The sequence below is a fragment of the Echeneis naucrates genome, chromosome 19 (genome assembly GCF_900963305.1).
Source record: "Echeneis naucrates chromosome 19, fEcheNa1.1, whole genome shotgun sequence".
Classification (NCBI taxonomy): Eukaryota; Metazoa; Chordata; class Actinopteri; order Carangiformes; family Echeneidae; genus Echeneis; species Echeneis naucrates.
The window spans coordinates 14,150,565-14,174,928 of record NC_042529.1 but is presented as its reverse complement, the minus strand read 5'-3'; the positions used below and the strand labels follow the sequence as shown (position 1 = coordinate 14,174,928).

At 40.9% G+C, this 24,364-nt stretch overlaps 1 protein-coding gene across 1 annotated transcript in view; it reads right to left on the bottom strand.

Moving 5' to 3' along the window:
- dnah9 (dynein, axonemal, heavy chain 9) overlaps positions 1-24,364 on the bottom strand; it is a 122,622-nt gene that overhangs the window by 78,802 nt on the left and 19,456 nt on the right. The window contains exons 20-36 of the mRNA XM_029528408.1: positions 22,770-22,992; positions 22,356-22,522; positions 21,247-21,390; positions 20,923-21,082; positions 19,795-19,950; positions 18,988-19,120; positions 18,627-18,904; positions 18,148-18,278; positions 17,952-18,078; positions 17,389-17,541; positions 16,764-16,889; positions 15,705-15,944; positions 15,339-15,499; positions 8,206-8,362; positions 7,150-7,254; positions 1,964-2,121; positions 744-882 (exon numbers count right to left, since the gene is read on the bottom strand). Of these exons, the coding sequence (XP_029384268.1) occupies positions 744-882; positions 1,964-2,121; positions 7,150-7,254; positions 8,206-8,362; positions 15,339-15,499; positions 15,705-15,944; positions 16,764-16,889; positions 17,389-17,541; positions 17,952-18,078; positions 18,148-18,278; positions 18,627-18,904; positions 18,988-19,120; positions 19,795-19,950; positions 20,923-21,082; positions 21,247-21,390; positions 22,356-22,522; positions 22,770-22,992 (2,758 nt within the window). The remainder of the gene's footprint in view (positions 1-743; positions 883-1,963; positions 2,122-7,149; positions 7,255-8,205; positions 8,363-15,338; positions 15,500-15,704; positions 15,945-16,763; positions 16,890-17,388; positions 17,542-17,951; positions 18,079-18,147; positions 18,279-18,626; positions 18,905-18,987; positions 19,121-19,794; positions 19,951-20,922; positions 21,083-21,246; positions 21,391-22,355; positions 22,523-22,769; positions 22,993-24,364) is intronic.

Sequence of the window (24,364 nt, the reverse complement as noted above, 5' to 3'; positions counted from 1 at the left end):
CATCCTCCTGCTTGTATTCCAATGTAACTAAAGCCTTATTTCAGCTCCCTACAGTGAGCCAACACCAGTGCCTGAAAAAAGGCACAGTCACTTTGCATGTATACATGGAGCAGAATTTATGTAACATTACTGTAAATCCACAATTATGAACCAGCTGCTGTATCTTAAGAAAAGTAGAATCTGAAATCTGCACATTCCACTGATGTGCAGTTTCAACTTGGGTATACAGCTAGGAAAAGCAGTCTTTTCAGTCTTTTAGTTGATTTCATTGTTACCAAGATGCTAATGCTGTGTAATGAAACTCTAGGAAATAGCTTAAAAAGTGCCGTAAAAGTGATATTTAAAAATGTCGGAAAAACTGGAGCTTCATAAAACAGCTATAAAAGGGAACCAGAGCTACAACACTGAAATGGACCTGTGGTCATGGGAAATCATCTGGAGCTGAGGGCTAATAAAACTGAGCTCCACTGTTACTATAAGCCATCACTATGAATTATTTCATTGCTTCTTTAAATAATTAAAATAATGGCATGACATGTACGGCACAGGACTGAAAGAGGAATCAAGGCAAATTTAGATGGAATTACGTCCTGCAGTTTAGTATTCATATGTACTCCTGAGTCACTCCCTTATGAAAAGTTTCAAATAGAACAACTGCATTGTATCAGTTGCTGGACTTTGAAGCGGAAACAGATCTGGCTCTTTTGTAATTGTATCAGATTAGGAAATGTTGTAGACTGTACCTGTTTAGACAGCAGCTCCTTACACAGTGTGTAGAGTGTGATAAACTTTCTGGCAAGGACTCGGGCGTTGATGAAGCCCTCAGCCACCAGCATGATTTCACAGATTAACTCGAAGTCTGGCACCACCATGGCACAGGGTCTGCGAAGAACCAGAGATTGCATTCAAACGAGCTCCACTTGAGTCCATCTACATCATCATCACCATCACCCTCAGTAAATTAAATGTTGTCTTGTCTGTACAACAACATCAAACTAGCATGCGCATTAAGCACACAGACTAACTGATGTTACAGAGTAACGTCTGCCTCAAGGGTTGTCATTCAAAGGAACAACAAAAGACATCTTTGGGTGACATCATGAAACAGCATAGGATTATTGGAGTAGAGAGAATATGACTGCTTTGAGAACGGATGGAAAAATTTGAGCGGTAAAAAAAAACAATTGAGCCACTTCTAAAGTGTCCTTAGGTGAGTGGGTTGTGAGTTGCTGGAGCCAATGCCAGCACACTCTGGGTGAGGCCAGGGAAGACCCTGGACAGGTCCCAGGCCCAAGAACCAAACCCACAACCTTCTTATTGTGGGGCATCAGCGCTAACCACTATGGCCCCATGCTGCTCAAACATCAATATGTTAAACAAGCCAACATGCAGCTCCTTCAGAATGTTTTGTTCCACAAATTTTTTAATCTATCTGGTTTTCTCACCCAAAACACTCACCACTTTTTATACACCTGCATCCTGTATCACATTTGTATCACAAAGAATTAAAAACTTTCTCTTGCACGTGTCTACCTGACCTGCTGTGTGTGATTAACACTGTACTGCAAAAGTGTTAAATTATTTAATGAAAAGAAGCATTTTTGCTATATTTCATACTGAAAATAATGGAGAGTTAACCATATTGCCCAACTACAGAAAAAGTTTAAATATCAACCCACCCATCCGGCCCTATCCTGAGGCAGGTCCTGCCCAGTGTTGCAAGACCAAAGCCTGTACTGGCTCGTAATTGGCAAGAGGAGAGATTTAAAGATAATTCTGTAGTCTATCACAGAAGAAGTTTAATGACTGTAAAGTTATATTCGGTATATATAAGGGGAAGTTGCAATGTTTCCTTTAATGCGAGACACATATTTCCCTGAAAAATCAGAGTTAAAGACAGCAGTAGAATGCACAATCTGAGCTGTGCAGCATGTTTAGACATTAACTTGGTGGCTTTACTCACCTGAACAGAGCCTTGAGGTTCTCAGGAAGCTCAGTCCTGCCAGCGTATCCAGGATTCATGGTGATGAAGATGCCGACAGTTGGGCAAAGATTCACCTCTTCTCCCATGAAGTTAAACCTCTTCTTCTTATCTCGAATGGCATCCTGGATACTTTTGACCTGCAGCACATAACACAACTGTCACCAGTGGGTGTTGATGCACTATTATTGTACATTGTACCAAAATAACATCAGTCTGTGGAATCAACTATAAAAGGCCGGGTCATTTCAAGTTTGGGATATTGTTTGTTTGTTTTTTAGATAGACTCTCTGTGCTTTCATTTCACACAACCTTGCTTCATGCAAAACAGGGTTCAAGATTTTGAGCTTGGCCACAAGTTGGAAAATGTTAGGAACCATCCATCCATCATCTACCACTTTTCTGTTTCCAGGTCACGGGGGGTGCTGGAGCCAATCCCAGCCACTGTTTTGGGGTACACGCTGGATAGGTCGCCAATACAGGGTCAACATACAGAGACCAACAACCTATAGACAATTTAGAGTCAGTTAAAATTCCCATTCACTCTCACCTCAGCTAAGGTGTCCTCTCAACCCACCCCTGAGAAAAATATCTAACCCAAACATGATGTCTTTGGACAGTGGAAAGAAACCGGTGTACCTGAAGGAAACCCACACAGGCACAGGGAGAACATGCAAACTCTGCACGGGCCCTAGGCCGGGAACCAAACCCACAACCTCCTTACTGTGGGGCGTCAGCACTAACCACTACACCGCCGTGCTGCCCCTGTTAGGAACCACTGGTCTATAAAAACCCAAGGATTCATACTACTCAGTATATCCTCCCAGCTCTATCTGTTCCACTGACAGAAATCATCATGCGGGTCATAGCCTGAGAAAGTTTGCTGTCAGTCATTAGCATATGATTAACATCAATTTGTAACAGCCTGTTGATCTGTTCTGCAGAATGCGCCTTTTTTTCCAGGGACACAATTAATACGAGTACACTATCAGCCAGGGTTTACTGAATGGATGAACTGCCAACGCTCTGCTTGTCTACATTATGATTGAATGAGATATCAGAAATTAACAATGTGTGCATGTTTGTGTGTGTTGGCTTGTAACTCTTACTCCCAGTCTGTAAGAAGCTTTATGAATTTAACATGCGTGTGGCAAAACCAACACAGAAAGTCAACAGCTGGAAAGAGGAAGAACATCTCCTCATGGATGAATACCCAACTACAGATAACTCAGTCATGCTACCACAACAGAGCGAGAGAGAGGGTAAATGCAAAACAAAGCGCAGCTGCAGCACTAAAAAAAAAAAAAAATTAAATAAAATAAAAACAGAAGAAAATTTTCATGAGAAAAACAAACAATGACAGCAGCCCACCACTGCTTTCCTTCAAGCACGTGACATTAAGTTGAAAACTGTTCAAACATTTCACAGAAGTTGAAGAACAGAAAATGATGTTCAGCCATGGCGGCATCACAGTCATCGCAGGTCTGGACTGCAGATATTCTAACTGAGGAAGAGCGAAAACAATTTATCTCCATGTTGTTGCATCTGCTAGCTTTCTATTGCCTCTGCTTTACTTAACATAGAAACACTCTTGCCACCTGTGTTAGTAGACCTGCCTGGCAGCCGAGCTTGTCGCCACATGATGCTAGCTGCTTCCACTTTAATAGGATGGATTAGGTGTGTGCGCTGTGGTGAGCGATGACTTGGCGCTGGATCCACTGAAGCAGACTGGAGAGGGCTGCCACCTGTCACAGTGGGAGGTTGATGCTCTTCTGTTCTGCAGTTCTACTTCTCCATGTATAAGCCACCATGATTTATTATTCATTATGCCAAGAAACACCTATTCATTCTTCTGGCACTTTAAAATTCTCTAAGTACTGTAGATCTCCACAGCTTACAAAGAGCTACTGCTTGACTTTTGCTGCTGCTAAAGAGAAAAGGAGGCAAGTCTGGGAGCTAATAATGATCCTCTGAGGAATTTTATCTCCATTATCCTCACCATCACCATCAGTGCTCTTTTTAGATGTACGTATTTTGCTATAACAGCGTTGCACATGCATGATGATAGTGTCTGGGGTAACAGCGCGCAGGATTTGAATATACCAGAGGGAGACAGGATCTGTTTGATCCAGAATCGCTGAATGCAACATAGCAGAAAAGCAAGCATCAGCTGAAATGCAGAATAAGGCTGATTTCTTAAAAGAGGCCCATAATCAAAAAGGGCCTGTTCCTGTGGGTCGGCCAGAGTGTGCACGATCCCGTGTGTGGAGAAGATGGTCTTTTATTAACTTTATCTGTCGCTGTGCAGGACATGGAGACAGAGCAGGAGCAGGAAGGTGAAGATACAAGCAAATGCTTTACATTATTAGATTTTTTTGCCCACATGGAAGGAGAAAATTCCCATTCACTCTCACCTCAGCTAAGGTGTCCTCTCAACCCACCCCTGAGAAAAATATATAGCTTTTAAGTCCTTCATTATGCTCACCAGTATTTTCTGTTTATTGTCTGGAGTTGAGAGCAAAACCTACATTGGATTTATCACAGGTATTTCACTTTATTTATTTTTCCTTTATTTAATCAAAGTAAGTCTGATAAGACAACACCAAAACCCATAAAACAATATTTTTACAGTTAAGATCAGCTACGGGCTTTGAAAATTTGCATCAGGTTGATGCATTGCATAGTGAAAGTGCAGTGGAAAGTGACTGGTCACTCACTGGTCAGGATTCCACTTACTGACCAGGGGGCTCATTTATAAAACTGTGCACAGAATAGTTACTAAAAGTGTGTGTAAGCCCAAAAGCCAATGTTTGTGTACACAAGAAAATATTCAGATTTATAAAATCCTACGTACACACACGTACGGCAAACTTTCCTTTATAAATCACAGACTTGACTACGTCAAGTGTGCGCAGCTGTGTTGGCTTCATGTCACGCCCTGTTTTCAACCATAAAGGGTCAATGCAAAGCACCTCATGAATGCAGCCTGCATATAAAATAAGACTCAGATACAAGTGTTACGTCTTGTTGGAAACGTTGGCGGATGCAGGAAGAAAAGGTAAAAAAAAAAAAAAGAAAATTGGCAGAGGCCTGAAAAACCATCCTGTTTGGAGGTCACAGCCCTGGAATCACAAACCAAAGGAAGCAAAGTGAGTGGCAACAGGTTGCTGCAGCTGTGAACAGCTGTGGGCGGTCGGGTGCTCACCGATACAGTCCTGCAGCTACAAAGGGAGACAATAAAAGCAATCAACAACCTGATGGAGGAGCTGAGACAAATGAGAAATGTAATGGTTTAAATTGCAGAAATATGAAAAGGCCATGTACAAAAATGAACCTTTAGTTGTCTTTACAAACACCACATGGCATCCGGACGGAATCTTGCACCCTGTTCATATCCCACTTGTCTTGAAGGGGGCTCTGCCTCCAGGTCATAATGCTGGAGGGTGAGGGGAATACCATTCCTCTGTGTCACATTGTGTAACACACCACACACCCTTATAATGCAGCACACTTCGGCAGGATGGTAAAGAAGCCTGCCCTCCGACAAATCCAAAGCGCGCCACCAGCCTCCTCAAGTACCGGTGGCTCTACCACTGACCCTGCACGAGCATGGACCTCATTGAAAACAGTTTCTTTAGCGCATTTAAAAACGGGGGGGGCTGGGTCTGCACCAGGATGGCGCGTTGCCCTCTCTAATGCTGAAGCAGACAGTCATCATTATGGGCCAATAAGTCATTATGGTCCCTGAAGACCTTCTCCCTCCTGATCCTGCCATTGGCATGGTCCTCCAGCAGTACCAGCAGTGGGTCAGCATTACGCACAGGGCTTTTGCACGTAGCATTTATCGATAAGGCCCCTGGACTGGACTCGCTTCTCAGCCACAAAATAATCAACTCACCACAAACAAAATCTACTTGTCTCAGAAACACTGCTCAGTGATTATAATAATGCATCAATGTACAGACTCATCTGGCTTGGTTCATTGGTTTATTGTATACTACAGGCATTGAAGGAAACTGTAGAACTGAGAAATAATTGTCTTAAAGGAACACCTTTGATTACAAGAAGTGATATGATCAGTTTTAATTCCGAAATGAGACATTAACTTGTGCACAAATTGGCTTTTTAACTTCATTCTTTTCACTGGCATTTGTTTGAAATTTTTGAATTGTATTAAGTTATATGCCTCTAGAAAAGAAAAGTACAAAACAAATTAAATATTATTGTTATAAATTTCGGCTGTAGTTGCATTGAGGTAAGCAGGCTGATTTGTTTTTAGTTTCTTATCTGTTTCTGACATTTCTACAAAGGCTGTGAGGAGTTTTGTCTGTGATATAAAAACATTTATACAGAAAATCAACAGAAAGCCAACAGAAAGCCTGTGTTAGGTTGCATAATTCACATTAGTACTCAGTTCAACTGTTTCGCTCCAGATGGAAACTCTCATCAAAGGCTTCTATTTTTTGTTTAATTGTGCAGATGAAAATTAATTTTTGCAGCTTGCGATCATCATGTTTTCTGACATCTGAGTGGGAGAGTTGGGCCACATTACATACTGAGACAAGGCTTTGATTCAAGGCTACGATTGTACAGTTCTACTCAATTGAAAGAGAATCTCAATAACATGATTAATTTGAACACAAATGGTTTTAAATTACAAGAACAAATCATTTGCAAACCAAATTTGTTCTCACTCCACAAACACTAATTCTCCCAAATAATTGTAGCAGGTCCAGTGACAGCTCAAGGTTTGTCCAATTAGAGACTGAACTTGAAAGTACTGAACTATTTGAGCATTGCGACCAAAAGCAAAGACAAGCAAAGGCGGCACTTCTAAATCATCGACTCTTAAACAGATCAGAGCAGGCCCCAATTATGAGGATGCTCCAGGGTGCAAAAGGTGGCAGCCTTGGTGAGTTAAGCTGATAACCACAGCAATTTACGCTTTCATTCTGTGATGAAGAGGCTATTTACTTGTGCACTGGTCTTTTCAAGGCTTATTTTCACCACAGTTGGATCCAGAAGGACCATCTAGTAAATGAGATGAAAACTTTCACATTTTAGCTCCACCTGCCAAGGGTGCAGATGCACACTGGCCTCACAATGAAATCTGGACTGGAACGGGCTTTGGGGAGCACCTGAGGCAAAGGAGCTGGACATGTTCTTACCTGCACAGCCACCACAGAAAGCACCTCCACGGAGATCCTGTTAAACTCGTCAAAGCAGCCCCATGCCCCCGTCTGAGCTAGGCCCTTGTAGATGTTCCCGCAAGACTGGCAAACAGGGAAAAAGATATTCTGATATTCAGTGTGGGACACATATTGAGACCTTGTCCGACAGACAGGAAAGGTGCGTGGTGAGGCAGACAGAGACATCATCAATTAGCCTGGAGATATATGGATAAGTGTTCATTGCAGTACCACAGCAGGCTGAGAGTAGGCGAATAATAACGGGATGATACATAAACAACAACAATAAAATAAGGCACTCATGGCAAAATATCTACCACCCACATTTGAGCTTTCCTAGGATCAACTTGAGAGCATGAAAACAACCCTCTGGAGAGCAGCTAGACCAAGATCAAGCAGACAGCTGACTTTTCTCTCCAATTACAGGACCACAGAAACCTTCTCTGATGCAAATGAGAGCTGACTGGGAGATTGATCCAACTCATGTAAGCATGTGAGTGTATAACTGAATATGAGTAACAGAGAGAGGCTCTGAAGACAGATTGTACTGGCTGTGTTCCTCCTGGAGTATATTAACACTTCTCTCTGACACCTTGCTGTGGTGTGTGTATAGCCGGAGGTGCTGTATGCCTCTCCACTGTAATGATGGCCCTGTCCGGGGGAAGCAGAGGCAAACCACATCACAACATTATGTTCATGTCTCCCTCAACCACTCTATATGCAGAAACTGTATGCTCACAAGTATACAACAGCGCATAATGAAGTAAGGTGGAGCCTAGGTACAGTGAGGCCATTTTGACAGGGTTTAGTGGAGAAATAAGAATCAAGAGTTTACTAATCAGCTCGCTTTACAAGGGAAAGCCAGGATGAAAAGGAAAAAGATGAAAAGAGAAGGGTTGTCAACTTTAATGGTAAATGCATACTATATCGCTGACACATGCAAAGATGAAAAGAAGCGTGTTTTATATGGGCTGCTGTAAACCTACACCTGCTATGTACAAATGCAGATACATGCGCACATGCATGCCAGCTTACCTTGTAGTCCATTTGCTCAGAGCAGTTGAATACATAGACCATAATGCCAAGGGCTCTGCCCAAGTCTTTTGTGGTCTCTGTCTTTCCTGTCCCCGCAGGACCTGCTGGAGCTCCACTCATGGTCAGGTGAAGGGACTGGGTCAGGGTGATGTAGCATCTAAGGTTGATACACACACACAGATCAGGGATGACGGTGCAGCATGACACATAGCAAAAAGATAGTTTGTTCACGGCTGATAGAGCCGACTGTTCTTCCATTTATAAATATCAAGACAAGTTTACTTCATTTGATTAATTCAAAGTGAAAATTGGAACATGAAATGTAAACTGGAATGATAAAAAAGCTTTAACTTGATTTAATTATGTTTTTCCAATTAAATTCAATATCCAAAGTAACAACGAAATATTTTCAGCAATTAGCATATTGGTTGTCTTTCAGTCAGCAAGTTAGATAAGAAATGGGATTCTGCTCTCATGTCTCACTTACACTGGAGCTCAGAAAAGATTGGTTTAGTTAACGTAGTTTATCATAAAGATTGGAAGAAGCAGGAGAGAGCAAGTTTGGCTCTGTTTAAAGTTCAAAAATACACCTACGGACACTCTATGCATTGCCAAGGCAACAAGACTGTTATTGTCCAAAATAAATTAACTTGTAACTTAGCACAACAATGATTTGTATTTTTTACTTTTCTGTGTCTGTTCACAATGAATTACGCATAATTCAGCAGTAATCCTATCAGCCGCTCTGTAATCGTCTAATTACTGTGTTTTTCATTAGGTTAGTCTTGGTTAGCTCTAAACTCTTGCGTCTTGCCTATACACTCAACTAAAATAATCCAGTAGCCAGAACATACAGGTCGAGCTGGGTGGCAAAATGATTTTTTAGAATGGGTATAAATGAATTGCAAAAGTTTCAATTAGTGACTCCGTCAATTCAACCACGTTCAAGATTTCAACACCAGATATGGGCAGATTTCAACTGCTGCACCATCAAGTGCTCAACATGACCTTTATACAGTGGGGCAAAAAAGTATTTAGTCAGCCACTGATTGTGCAAGTTCTCCTACTTATAGAAGATGAGGTCTGTAATTTTCATCATAGGTACACTTAAAAAAAAAAAATCCAAGAAATCACATTGTAGGATTTTTAAAGAATGTATTTTGTAAATTATGGTGGAAAATTATTTTGGTCAATATTTGGCCAATAACAAATGTTCCACTCAATACTTTGTAACATAACCTTTGTTGGCAATGACTGAGGCCAAACGTTTCCTGCAAGTCTTCACCACGTTTGCACACGATGTAGCTGGTATTTCGGCTCATTCCTCCATACAGATCTCCTCTAGAGCAGTGATATTTTGGGGCTGTCGCTGGGTAATACGGACTTTCAAATCCCTCCACAGATTTTCTATGGGGTTGAGGTCTGGAGACTGGCTAGGCCACCTCAGGACCTTTGTGATCATTGTCAGGCTGGAGGACTCAGCCACGTCCCATCTTATATGCTCTCCCTGATGGAAGGAGGTTTTGGCTTAAAATCTCATGATACATGGCCCTGTTCATTCTTCCCTTAACATGGATCAGTCGTCCTGTCCCCCTTTGCAGAAAAACAGCCCCAAAGCATGATGTTTCCACCCCAATGCTTCACAGTAGGTATGGTGTTCTTGGGATTCAACTCAGCATTCCTCTTCCTCCAAACACAAATAGTTGGGTTTTTACCAAAAAGATTTATTTTGGTTTCATCTGACCACGATATTCTCCCAATCCTCTTCTGGATCATCCATATGGTCTCTGGCAAACCTCAGACGGGCCTGGACATGCCTGGCACTGCAGGATTTGAGTGCCTCTCAGTGTAGGGTGTTACTGATGGTGGCCTTTGTTACTTTGGTCCCAGCTCTATGCAGGTCATTCATCAGGTCCCTCCGTGTATTTCTGGGATTTTTGCTCACCATTTTCATGATAATTTTGACCCCACAGGATGAGCTCTAGCATGGGGCCCCAGATCGAGGGACATTATCAATGGTCTTGTATGTCTTCCATTTTCTTACAATTGCTCCCACAGCTGATTTATTCACACCAACCTGCTTGCCTATTGTAGATTCACTCTTCCCAGCCTGGTTCAGGTCTACAATTTTCTACCTGGTGTCCTTCGATAGTTCTTTGGTCTTGGCCATGGTTGAGTTTGGAATCTGACTGTTTGAGGCTGTGGACAGGTGTCTTTTATACAGATAACAAGTTCAAACAGGTTCCATTAATACAGTAACGAGTTACAGGTCTGTGAGAGCCAGAAATCTTGCTTTTTTTATGGGTGACCAAATACTTATTTTCCTCCATAATTTACAAATAAATTCTTTAAAAATCCTACAATGTGATTTCCTGGATTTGTTTTCTCTCATAGTTGAACTGTGCCTATGATGAAAATTACAGACTAGGAGAACTTGGACAATCAGTGGCTGACTAAATACTTTTTTGCCTCACTGTATCACAGATAACTATTCTCTAGCAAATCACTGAAACCTTACTCCGCAGCAAGAACAGTCTCAGGTAGAGAGTAGGTAGAGCTTTAAAACTGTCAGTTGTTTTATGGTAAATGCTGAAAAACATGCTCTTTACCCGCTTAAAAAGATGCAATTAGTTATTGCTCTACCCAATACATTCCTGGGATCAATGAGAACAATGAACACGGGATACTTAAGGATCTATACTTGACCCTCCATCCAACTATGCCTTTAAATTTACCAGAACTGACATTTAATAAATGCAAAGTAGAAAAAGCTTTACTTTGAACACCAGTATTACAAGGACTGCACACATTACAAATGGCAAACCTTTAGATTACACCTTCCTCCAACCAGCACTGACAATTTCTAAAATGGCATCATACATAATCTCATTATATGATAATTTAATCTGTTCCTTTGCTTTTAGTATCATTTTGTCTGATTTGTCTCTCGATTTCTGTCCTACATAAGCTGTCAGAATTAGCAAACAGCCTGCCCATCTAGTGTCAATAAAGAACAGGGTTACATCATAGATGTGAAAAGATTGAGACGATCCAAACTTCATTGATCAGGGAAGTAAACACTTGTGCTTTCCTTGAATATCAATGCAGGAATGATTTTAATGAACTGCTCGTTATTAGATGATATATGGACGGGGAAAGATTGGAAAGCATAACAAGAGACAGAAGCTCAGAGAAGACAAATTATCCCATCTGTATCCAGTGTATCATCCAGAAACTAGTGCCAACAGACTTTATGACTCTTGAATTGTAGCCAAAAATTTCAGTGGTTGAGTTGGCTGGATGAGGACGTCCTGCACGTAATGACTGAATCCAGACAAGAGTGAAACTGAATTAAGCGGCTGCAACAAGGTAACTTATTTTATCACAGTTTTTTTTAAAGAAAGGCCCATACACATCAGTTTGTTGGTCTGCACCGTTCTCCTCTAATTCTCTGGTGTGTGTGTTAGCTAGGTAAAATATTCCTGACATTTTGCATAATGGCACAGTTTTGGACAACCTGCTGTAACAATTGAGTGAATGCTAATACTGTACCGATAACATTCCTGCTGTTACCAATTAGGTCAAGCAATTCCTTTGGCCTAATTACGCTGCTGTAGAGGGTGAACTCACTAAATACACCAACCTGTAGTAAATAAGCAATAAGCGCCATCACACCAATAACCATGTTTCTCTCATTTACTAACCATGTTTCCCCAAAGTCTCTGTCTGTCCCAGCTCTTCTCCCCTCTCTCTGTCCTCATCCTGCAGGTAGTGAATCATGGCTGCCCCATGTTCCTGCAATGTCTGCTCCTCCCATATCCTTATGAACTCCATACAGCATAATGGAATGAACTTCATGGAGCATCACATGTTCCTTGCTATTCACATCAAATCAAGCCAGATTTCTTGATGATGGACTCTGACTTCATTTCCATCTGCACAACTTCAAACCGTACCAAGAGTTGAAGAACTTGACTAGGCTGTGTCTCACATCTCAACCAAAGGTCGATCAGGCAGCCTCAGTTATTTCGGAATCTGCACTGACATATTAGTCCAGCTCTCAGATCTAAGTGTGTCAAACTATTGATTTTAAACTACTACTACACTTTGAGAAAGGAAACAGACCTCTTATAGACAACTAAAGAGCTAGACAACACTAGATCATCAAACTAACCATGGAGAAAAAACAACCAGTTTGAACAAACTCCAAGAAAGTCTGCCCCAGCTCTCAGTTTACTTGTTTTTCTACTTATTTTTGTTTCTATGCATCTGAGTGCCTTCCAATTCGCTATGTGTTTTACATTTATATATTGTTGAAAAGAGCTATTAAAATGAACTTGTCTTGCCAAGTTGTCATGAATCTTGATTCTTAAATCTTGAATCTTAATGAGGAGATGTTTTTATACTGTTAACTGACTGTTGCTAATGCCTTGAGAAACAATTGAGCATTGTTAGTGTCAGGCTAAAAATGGGGTTTTCAGTTTCAGTGATGTTTGGCGATGTCAGGTTTTCACTTGACAGCGACGACTTAGATTCTTTTCCTGCCGACAAAAGTAGTGTAACGATATCATGAAGCAAACAAGCTTTTATCTTCTTTCTCATGTTGTGGATTAAAGGATTCGACACCCAGCCCCTTGGTCCGTTGTTGAAACAGATTCAGCGGAGGACTGTGTGAGTCGGAGAGAGGCCATGCACCATATGGTGAAGTCTTGCTATACGGCTGCTGAGCCAGCCATCAAAGCCCATTGTTTTTGCTTTGTTCAGGCTTCAAAGGGAATACTGGTCAGTCTGGGAAACCACACATTCAAATGCTGTAGTTTGCCAAAGGGCTAAGGGAGGCAGGTATTCATCTCCGTGTAGTTGAAACTTCAGAAACGTTGCAGAAACATGTGCATGTGAATGAACAAGCTGTTGGCAAAGTGCCCAGGCTGAGCTGCTCTGAGAGGTTCTACTTGTGGTGGGTGTGCATAATGATTCAAATCCAGATTCCCACAGTGAGTAAGATGGTTATTATCAGATGACATGTTTGTGTCTTCTCCTCAGTTTTTAAAAGGGGAAAAAAAAAATCATCACCACAAATGGACCTCTGAAAATATTTTTATAATGGATTTTAAATTGACTTCATAAAATCAGCAGGTTGGAACGCTTAAATGATTAACGAACAGATATTATTATTATTTTTTTATAATTTAACCTGTCCGAGTGAATGAGATGCCTTTTGCCCCTTCTGGAAGTGGCAGTTTTCCCAGTCATAACTTAGCTACTGTAACTGTAAGAAAGGCAATCCAGTCAAGCCTGTGCATGAGACTGCAGCCAAAGTGATATTCAACGTTTTAAGAGCATGGATTTTTAAAACCAAACACACAAAAGCACCTAGAATGGATTAGCCAGTATTTATCTGCTCTAATGAAATCAAACATTTGCATGTTGATTGAGTAAGTTGAGTAAGATACACTCACCAAATGTTGTGTCAGTTGCTTTCAAAATTAGCAAAGTCACATTTGCAGATCAGTCCTCCTTTTTTAATGTGGCAAGGTGTACATAGCAGAAGCCTCAGGGACAAGTTTAACCAGTGACTGCTAATGTCTTATGTTTGATAATACATAGCAGCAGAGAACTGCTGTCCTGCTACTACTGGTGTTTAATCTGCATAACTATTTCTCCACCCTACATGGAAATGTACACAGTGGAGTGAAGTATTGTATCCTTCAAGTACAGAACAGCTCCACCACGATGTGTCGACATACATGCCTCACCTTAACATTCTACTAGTGTCTCAAGCTCTGCATTCCAAATATGTTGATGGTGTATGTTTAATTCGCTGTTTGTTATTGTTGTAGTGTTATGCATGATTTCATGTATAGTAAATTACTTGCATGTAGTTAAAGCTTTTCACTTCCTTATTTGAAATACTTACTATTGTTCAACCACTTTCTTTGTTTCTTACTTAATTCAGGTACTTTGTCTCACCATAATCACACTGGTCACCAATAGCAGAGATTTTATCAGTGTTATTGTACTGACTCTAAGATTAGATTCCAGGACAAATCCATGAGCCTTGGCTCCTAAGTATTATTGTTTTTAAATAATAATTATATTAATCATTGCTATATTTACCAGCTATTAGGTAATGTCAGAAAAAGCACATCTGAAACCTCAGTTATACAGTTACAGGGCTGAAACGATTCCTCAAATAATTCAAGTACCTCAATTACAAAAAACGATCAAGGAATTATCTCTGCCTTCAGGAATCATTACATTTTTACAGAGCACAATGTGCTGATGTTACGCATGCAAAGGAAGAAAGAGGGGGCAGACGTGTTTGGAGACGGAGCACGACTCTGACTGCCCAGTCTTCAAGTCTGATGTGTAACTGATGGAGCCTCTTGGCTTAAATAGGCTCGTTTTTTCTGTTCGGCAGCTTCTAAAAACTTAGATCAGGATTCTTTACCCTGTTAGTAGATCACCCTTCCATACAGCAGCTTTTGGGCATTTGTTTGTGTTTGTTGGCACAGGGAGATTAACAACAGACATTATCACTCAATACAAAGTCAATGGAGAGCTCTTGATTGTTTTCTCTTCCCATGTGGGCGGGGCTTAAATGTGCTCTGTCTCTATGGAAGAAAGATGCTATGATGACAAAAGCAATGATGAAGATAAATGTTGATTGTCTAAAAAAGGAAATTAATTGTTCATTATTAAGTGAAATGCCTCATTTTCTCATGTATATTTATAATTGCTCTTTAACTAGACAAAAATATGTTTCATCTGATTACTTGATTAATCGATGGAATTTTCAGTAGAATATTCGATTACTAAAATATTCGATAGCAAAAGCCCTATACAGTAATAGGGTTCATACTTTAAAACAAGTCATCTGGAGAACTTACTCTGTTTTTATTTATTATTCTTAAGGGTTGCTAGATTGGAAGCTGATTTTATAAATTTTTCTGTCTGAAATCAAAGACCTGATGCTTCAATAAGTACAGAGGATTTTGGTCAACATACCACTGTGATAATTTTAAAGTGGGAGAATAGAATCTTTAGTTAAATTGAAAGTTCAGTTGACGAGTAATCTTGTTATTTTCTTGCTTCTGTCCACACAGAGGCATGAAGAAAAAACACCACCATACCTGTCAGTCAAAGGAGTGATGACCAGCCGTGGTGTGTTCCCCAGGTATTCATAGGAGTAGACAAACTCAGCGTCACAGATGTTGGCAAAACAATGCTTCTCCTTTTCCCCCCAACGATGTCTGAGCTGGGAGAGCCATACAAATGCCTGAGAATTCTCCACCTTTAAAAAAAAACAAGAGTTGACCAGAAAGTGCCAAAGGTTAATACAAAGCCCAGAATAATCTATGCCTCTTCATTTTCTAATTATGGAAATACTATACTTTCCTTGAATATCTTGAGTGCATTACTCACTTGGAATAGCCTCAAAAGAAATTAATAACAGTCCCCTTGCCAGCATGACAATTTATAGATGCCTCCCTCCTCACCTTCTGAGCAATCATTTTAGCCACCACATCTCTGGCGTGAACATCAATAGTACAGATGGTCATGATCTTCTGCCGATCGCCAGGTGTAAGTTGGCCAATCAACAAGGAGATAAGGGTGTTCAGCTGGGACACCTGTTTCTTGTAGTACTCCTTCATGGCATTGTCATAGCCCTCTTCCAGACGGGCAAATGCCATGCTAACATCAGACGTCCACCAGATCTGCGTGCAGGTCAATGCCACCTGAAACCAAACAATGAAAGGATAAGGCACTTAATGTGAACCAAACATACGGACTGAGCCAACAGAGACAAATTAAGCATATTTACTTCATATGTGAGGAATTTGGCTTTACTTTGGCTTCTTTATTTCTGAAAGTGGGTGGTCTGGATGAGAGGCATAGATGAGGCTGTATTTGCTGATCAGTATGAAAGGTCAGCTGAACACTGAAAGAGCTGAACTCTACTTGTTGATAAAAACATCAGCTGTGTTTGTTTGTATTGTATTTTGCAAGAAAATCACAATCATTACTTTAGAATGAAATATAAAACAAAAAAAACAAAACATAAATTCTACTAAAATTTTGAGCCATCACAATATTTTCCCATACAATTCCCAACAACTAGAATGACGATAGCTTCAGCTGTATTTTCATATCCTGGATTCTAGTAGCTGTTTGTTAAAAATGGTGACAATGCCTACATGTTGACTGCTATAGTCACAGTAACTTTTGCCAAGTAGTGTACAGATTACTACTTTACTGGACATCACCCGAGGCAGCAGCTGGCCAGTTTCTCATACTGGAATCTCCAGTGGAACAAAAGTAAAACGTCTTAGTTTTTAGTGCAACATAAGGTTATATATGAAGTGAGGGAGTGGATTTCTTGAGGAAAAACAAAACCTTATTTTCCACTTCTTGTATTAATCATTGATGTCAGACACGGATGTTTCTGTGTGCTGTGTGCAAAACATTAGTGAGTGTGTGCACTGGACTGAAGTATCTCAGAGAAATTATCAGGATTTTTGCAAAATTTCTGCCGACATCCCACTGAGCCTGTTTACCTGAGCAGGATATTCAAACAGCCACTGTTCTCTGGCTTTATCCTCATAAGCAAAAACTGCCTCAGTCATCTCATGGCGAACCGTGGAGCGCATGGTGTCCAGCACCCGGTTTAACCACACCTCCACCTTATGTGCACACACAGACACACACACAGATAGACAAAAACAAGAACCAAAAAAATTGGACTATGAATACAAATGAAGCAAAATATTGCTCTGTCTATCAAGTGAGCACCACCAGGCTCTCTTATCAATGGACCCTAATGAGGTCATTAATAAGCATTAGAGTGGATGTGGAGTCAGGCAAATACTATGGGATGTAATGGAAAATTAATTGATTTATGGGCTTTGATATGCAAAACCCCAAGGGCAACGACAGACTCAATTTCATTTGTAACCTTTATTGTGTGTTGTGATATCTGTATTTATTATATATTATTCCTCAGTGTCTTTCCTTTACAGAAGACAGGTGAATGGGAAAAGTGAATTTTCTCAACTATTACATCCATCTATGGACATCCATAGAGCCACAGTCACAATCTAATGAAGACAGAGATTATAAATGTCTGAAGATGTTATGGCCCCACCATTTCAAAGACATAAAATGATTACGGTTCGATGTTACCTGCCCCGTGCAGTCACAGGGCTGATTGAAGGGGACATATTCCTCCTCTTTGCTATACATGCCCAGTCCGGTCTTGGAAGGATTCCCCTCTCCAGCTGCTTCAAATCGCATCTTTGCCATGTTGTCAAACAGCTTAGACAGATGCTTCTGGACCTAGGCAGCACACACACACTCAGGTCAGTTTCAATTTACGCACAGCTCATAGTCTGACTGGTTCTTCATCTTTGCACAAATAAATCCAATTTTTTCACTGGGGGTCAAGAAATATAAGATCTGAGTTGCCAGTGTGCCAGCTAACTACTTCTTACAGATATGTACTGGCAAGCTGTGTTAAACAGTGATTTATTTCTTGGATCTGGAATTGCATAAAACAAACTCCCGGTTATGGATGTTGAAACAGGATGCCAAACTATGAGCGACATTGCCTCTGTGTGGACACTGAGGGAACTACAACAGCAGAAGCGTTCATTACTGCAACTAAAAGAAAGTGCTACATGAAGAGACCGAACAGACTGAAGCATACAATTCATCACTATCCCTGGGGCAAATATGAGCATTGCCACCTGATGTGGGTTTGTCCCATTCGACAGAATGTCCAGAAGATCAGCTGAAGAGATGAAGTAAAATCTGGGGAAGGCCAGACGTTTGGTGTCGAGGTATTCTGCCAGAGCTTTTTCACACAGAGACAGCCTGCAGAGATAACCACAGAGTCAGTGTTTGAGAACAAATATGAGGAGTATGACTAGAGAGGCCTCATACCTGTTCTGGATGTCCTCCAGTTTAGCAAACAGCCCTGGCTTATTTGTGGCCTCAACTACATTGGGTGTTTCATGCATGCCGTCTGCCAACTGTTTGAAATCAGCATCAATCCCTTCGAAGCGCCTGGTGTCCTGCAGAGGATTTCGTGGTGGAGCCCAACCACAGATTTAGGTTCCCAAAGGAAAGGAGGCATAATGACAGGTTTAAGAGCAAAGATCCAATTTAAAGAGCTGCCTCAACATCATGGGAGCAATTAAGAAGTTGTGTAATCTCAGTTACTAAACTGGGAATATGGGCAAATTAATGTATTCTTAATTAAGAGCCAATAACAGTAATGCAAATATGAACACAGGTGGTATTCATATGGGGGGTTATGGTCTGAATGCATATGAGCCTGCTACCTTTAATTCACAGCTGTAATTAAGTGTTTGTGGATATGTGTGTATATCTTGTACAGTGTGCAGGGGTATTTCTGTAACCTCAGGCATTTGTGAGCGGATGTCCTCAGAGCCTATGAAGATGCTCTCCAGGTGGGTCCATGTCCGCTGCACCTCGAACCAGGCTGAGATGACCAAGTCAGCTACAGACAACTTGCTCTGCCACAATGACACGTCATCCAGGAAGTGTGCAATGTACTTGGATGACATGAGGTTCTGCAACTGGACCTGGTTGTCTTCCAGCGTCTCAATCAGCTCCTCATTTGTGCGAAGCAGTAGCACCTGTGTGCGGTGGTGGGGCTCGTACTGGAACTGCATACCTGGAGGGTGATCAGTTAATTCACCTGAATTGGTCAACACGCTGATAAAAAGCTGTAATTCCAGAAAAAACCCCTTCCTGTACCAGTCCAAGTGGAGTTGATCTCAGAGAGGACTTTTTCCATCCCTATCTCTTTAACTGCCTTGTCCACGATCCCTCTAACCTCCTCTTCAAAGCAGTGTAGGTTGAGCTGCAGCAGATTGGCCAAAGTGGTCTCCTGAACACAGAAAGCTCCATCAATGCTTTACCCACACGTTATATAAAATGATAATATTAGTAACCGTTAGTAACAGGTGAGCACTGACTGCGATTACTGGCTTCAGTTTGACTGGCATATATTGAAGCTACAGGTCAGATCTAACCTGTGTCACTTAGAGGCAGGAAAAATTCAGTGTGTTTGCATCTTTTGACACTTGTATCACAAGCAGGACATAGCACTAATTTCAGCAATGCAACACTGCAGTTGGCTATAGTTTAACCACCAACATCAGGGCTTTAGCACTATGTAAATTCTTCACAGGCCGCTAGTACCTGATGCAAAGCTCTGGAGCGAAGCTGCCCAGAACTAAAGTTAGCCTTACAAATTACAAAAAGAGCTGTTCACAGCCTTGAATCATCCATCTAAAATTAAGCAAAAATAAATCACCTCTTCTGACATTACAATGATTAATTATTCATCTTAGTCAATGCTCCTTAAAAATCTGTAAATAATAAAAATATGGCATCAGAACAAATCCAGCTTGTTGTTGTATATCCTTGTAACCATAGATGAATATTCATTGCAGGTGACTAACAATAAAAATGTATTGACTGCTTATTTCAACCAATGATAAACAGAAGTATAACCCCAGAATAATCTTATTGTTCATCTTTAAGAATAAACTAGAAAACCTGATCCATGGTGAAAGGGACTCCAGTAGCAGCCATGAGTTGGTGCCAGTGACGGGCTCGTATGGCTGGGTTTTGGAGCTCAGCCACAGCCCGCAGGGAGGTGAGGAGGTTCTTGACTTGGCTGTCCAAACCTGTGTAGGTATCCCATGCTCTTACCTATAGGAGACAAAGGCCAGGATTAAAATACTGGGCTTTTGGCAGAATTTGATTTATTCTCCTACTACTGTTGACTTTCACACACACACACATTTCTACCTATATTGCTCATGAGTGCACACTCCCAGCTGTAACTGACAGTAAAGGCAAACATGCTGCTTTGACCCCTTGTTTGCTGTGGCAACAACTGACAAGATATATTTTTAGTACAGCAAAGGGAGCAGAAGGTTGAGGGACAGCATCAAGTTTTTCAAATAAAGTGTGTACCTGATTTTAGACAAATGTAGACTCTCTCATTAGCTCAGCAAATTTTTTGCAGGTATAACCTCAATATTTGGTGTTTCCATTTTTTGGTTAGAAGCTGCTGGCTAATTACATCACACCATGCTAAAAGAGGCAGAGGCCGAAGTTGAATATCATCAAATTGATTATCCTAGGAGATGGCATGGGAATGTGCGGAGGAGGTTCATCTTTGGGTTATAGGTATGATAATAGAACCATATGTAGATAATTATTTTATGAGTGCTTGTAATTGTGTTGGTGTGACATTGGCCCAATTTTAACTTCTCAGAGTAAAATAAAGAGCTGGCCAGAGCTGCTAAGCTTAGCCAAGACTCTGACAGTATCTAGGACTGGCTTCTCAACACACCTTTTAATCCACCTGTTCTCATAGTTTTGGAAAAACACACCAATGTACTGAGTAAGTGCAGAACATTTTTACCTCACCCTCTAACAGTCCACTGAACACGGGTTCAACATGTGGAGGAATCCAAAGCATGGCAGACCTGCCACTCCTAGTTACATTTGCTAAGGCTTTGGGTGGAAAATGACAGTTCAGTGAATGGTCAATTGCAGTTGGAAGTTACTTATTAATGTCAGTGCTTCCAAGACAATTTTTTCCTGCTAACCTTTTCAGCCTCACACATTCTTTTTCTTTCTAAGCTACTTTAAATATATGTCCATCACTCTCACCTCTTTATCCAGGCCACGTATGTCTTTAGAGAAGCGTTTGCACTCAAGCTCCATGTCTTCTACATGGATCTCCCTCCAAGGAGTCTTCTTCCAGGCAGCAATGCTAGATTCCACCATGGTTACCATGTCCCACAGCTCCTTCAGCAGGCCCACTTCACGCCTTGGAGATGAAGGCGCGCATATAAAGTTAATAAAACTAGTGTGAAGATGGCAGAACTTGAAAACTGATTAGGAGTGTAAAACAGCATCTTTGCTCCAGCAGCTCATTAGTTTCAAACTTGCCACAGGCCTGTGGTGCTTTCTCCTTCCAGTTTTGGGATTTACCTGCATTGTCTGAGTTGTTTGTACTCATAGATTGTGACCTCAAATAGGCTTGCAGACTCCACAAGCGAGCCCATCAACGCCTCCCTCTCCCGAATCTGCCGGTGGAACATGTCCAACATCTGGTAGGGGTTCTTGCTGTCAAACCTGGACAAATGCATGAGTGCACACAGAATGCACACAAAAACACATGGATACACAAGCCAAGTACAATTCAGGCTGTGTTTAGGCATTGAAAGGCTGCAGTTTTGCCAAGCCTGATGTGCCTGCAGTGACACCAGACCTAACTGTGACAATTAACAATGGCTTCCATGACATTAATGGGAAAATAATCACCAGGTTATTAAGAGACCAATTACACACATAACTAATCTGACAATTAGACATTATGACGAAGCATCTCTACCTATGAATTAATTATCATTATGTTAAGATTCAATTAGCCTTGTCTGATGTGAGAGCTTCAAGATAGCCTTTCTCCATTATTGAGTGAGGAGGTGAGAGAAGGGAAATTTATTGCTTCAAAGACACAAGCTGAACTTACATTGTGCTGCCAACACTGTCTAACATTTCACATATTATCGTCTCTCTACTGAGCATTGAGATTATTTGCACAAGATTTTTAACAATTAACAATTTCCTTGTTAAAATACAAATACGTTTGGTATGAGCATGGTTATAAATTACAGATTTATTCTTGAATGTAGCTGCTTGATGAGGAAACATTTTTAATGAACACATCTACAAAATTTCTTTAGTTTTCCTGCCATATCAATTTTATAAGGTTTTACATTTTACCTCAGGTTCAACCAAACTGAAATTTTACCCCAAATATTGTTTACCTCCCTGACAAGACAGCCAATGATTATATCATAGATTGAGCAGAAGTTGTGAAACTGCAGAGGAAGATTTGGAAAAGAAAATTTTGCAACTCTGAAAAAGATGTTGATATTGTGTGTCTAGAAAAGCTACATACACGTTTCAGGAAAGCAAATGACAGTATACAGCGCACACACACACACACACCAAATAAAGATTATGCTACATTTATTAAGTTTTTATACAGTGTACAAAAATTATGATTATCAGGGGAGTAAACAATGTCTTTTTACCTGAAGGGTCCATTGTTGTGGAATAGCTCCCTGAAGGCGTGTTGCTCCACATCAAATGATGCACATTTACGACGTAGGGCAGACACCTCAATGCTTTGCAGCGGTGCCACCTGTTGTTTGACCAACACTACCTGCTTTTTCACATTGTTCCACTTTTCTGGTAACTCCTATAAACAGACAGATGAACGGACCAACAGAATGATGCAGGGAGAGGGAGTTTAAAGAGAAGGAGGAGAGAAAAACAAGGAGGGCAGGGGTGACAGATGATGAATGGCCAGGAGGAAAAGTGCAAAACAGAAACAGCGAGGAGAAGATAAAACAGGAAGAGATTTTGCTATGTCTCAGCTGGAAGAAACACAAGAAGGTATACATGCTGGTAAATGTAATTTAAAACAACTGAGCATCAGTCCTCACCTCTAGCTGCCTGTAGACCACATCAGGCAGCTCCTGCTCATACACCTTCAGCAGAGCGATGGTTTGTTTCAGGGGCTCAAACATTGCATCTGTGCTATTTTGTCTTTCCTTCACAGCAAGCAAGTGGCCCATGACACTCACCAGGCCACTGTAGTCACCCTCCTCCACCCTGTGGCCCAAGCCAGCTTCAGCTGTACTGATAAAGTTCTCCAGATCCGACAGACTGATGATAAACAAACATGATCATTAGGGTTATGATCCAAGGGGACTCATCAGTTTTAGTTTCTAGTCAAATTAGCAATCACCCTCCAAAATGTCATCAGAGTGAGACTACACAATTTGAGGTCATGCAGGATGTGGTGGAGAGAAAACCTACTCAACCACATTATAGAGGATATAAGGTTTTGTCAAATTTAACATATATAGACTAATGGTTGGGAGATTTTGGACTCTTATGATGAGTACAATAAAAACAAGTGATGATATGATAATGATGATATGAAATGATAATGATATCATAATTATTAATTATATTAATTTGTATAACACAGCATGTATATTTGGCTCAAAGGGCCAAATACAAAAGTAAAGAATGAGTTAATGGAGCATATTAATTATTATAGTTCAATGGAACAGATGTGGTTTCAGTTCTGGTTTAAATATATTCACTGAGCTCATTCCTCTGTTCTTCTTGGTAAGATGTTTAGGTGCATATGGGGGGGTAAAAGCTGCTTCATCTGTTTTACTCTGGGGTATTTTAATTTTTACTTCATTTTCAACTGCTTATCAGGGTCATGGTGGGTGCTCAAGCCAATCCCAACTAACATTCTGGACAAGGGCAGGATTACTCAGTCAGTCTATTGCAAGACTGACACATAAAGGATACAGAGACAAACATCCATTTACACTCACATTTAAACTTTCGAGCATTTTAGAGTGACCAATTAACCTAAATGTGCATTTATCGAACTGTGGGAGGAAACCCACACAGGCACAGGGAGAAGATGCAAACACCATACAGAAACGCCCAGGAATTAAACCCCCTTTGTGAGGCAACAGCGCTGGTACAGTTAAAAGCCCTGCTGTTGAAGACATCTGGGCTCATGAGGGGGCATAAAGAGTGCCAGTGACGGCACTCCAATGAGGCGCAAAACCATCAACAGTGTACCGTAGCCTGTACAGGAGTAATTTGCTATCTCATTGTTTTATTTAAAAGTCTGACAGGATAGTTGTGAAATAGCTGAAGTAAAAAGATTACTACACATTAGTCCAAATCTGCTTGAGTCAAAAGTTTGAATGAGCTTTGCAGCATCTTGTTGAGTTAAAAGCCTGTTACCTACACAAACTACTCACAGAGATAATTTAAACCAGTACTTGAAACTCAAAGCAGCCCAAGAGCACCACTGACATGACCATGCATCCACACCAATGTTTATGTGTGATGTATTACCTGGTCCTAGGCACATCTGAAAGTGACAGAGTGCACAGTTTGTCCGCATAACCTAGTAAAAGTAGCTACTTATGGATGTTTGATGACAACGTAACCACAGGACAATAAAAGTCACATTGGCCATCGGAAGGTTTATGGATTTAAT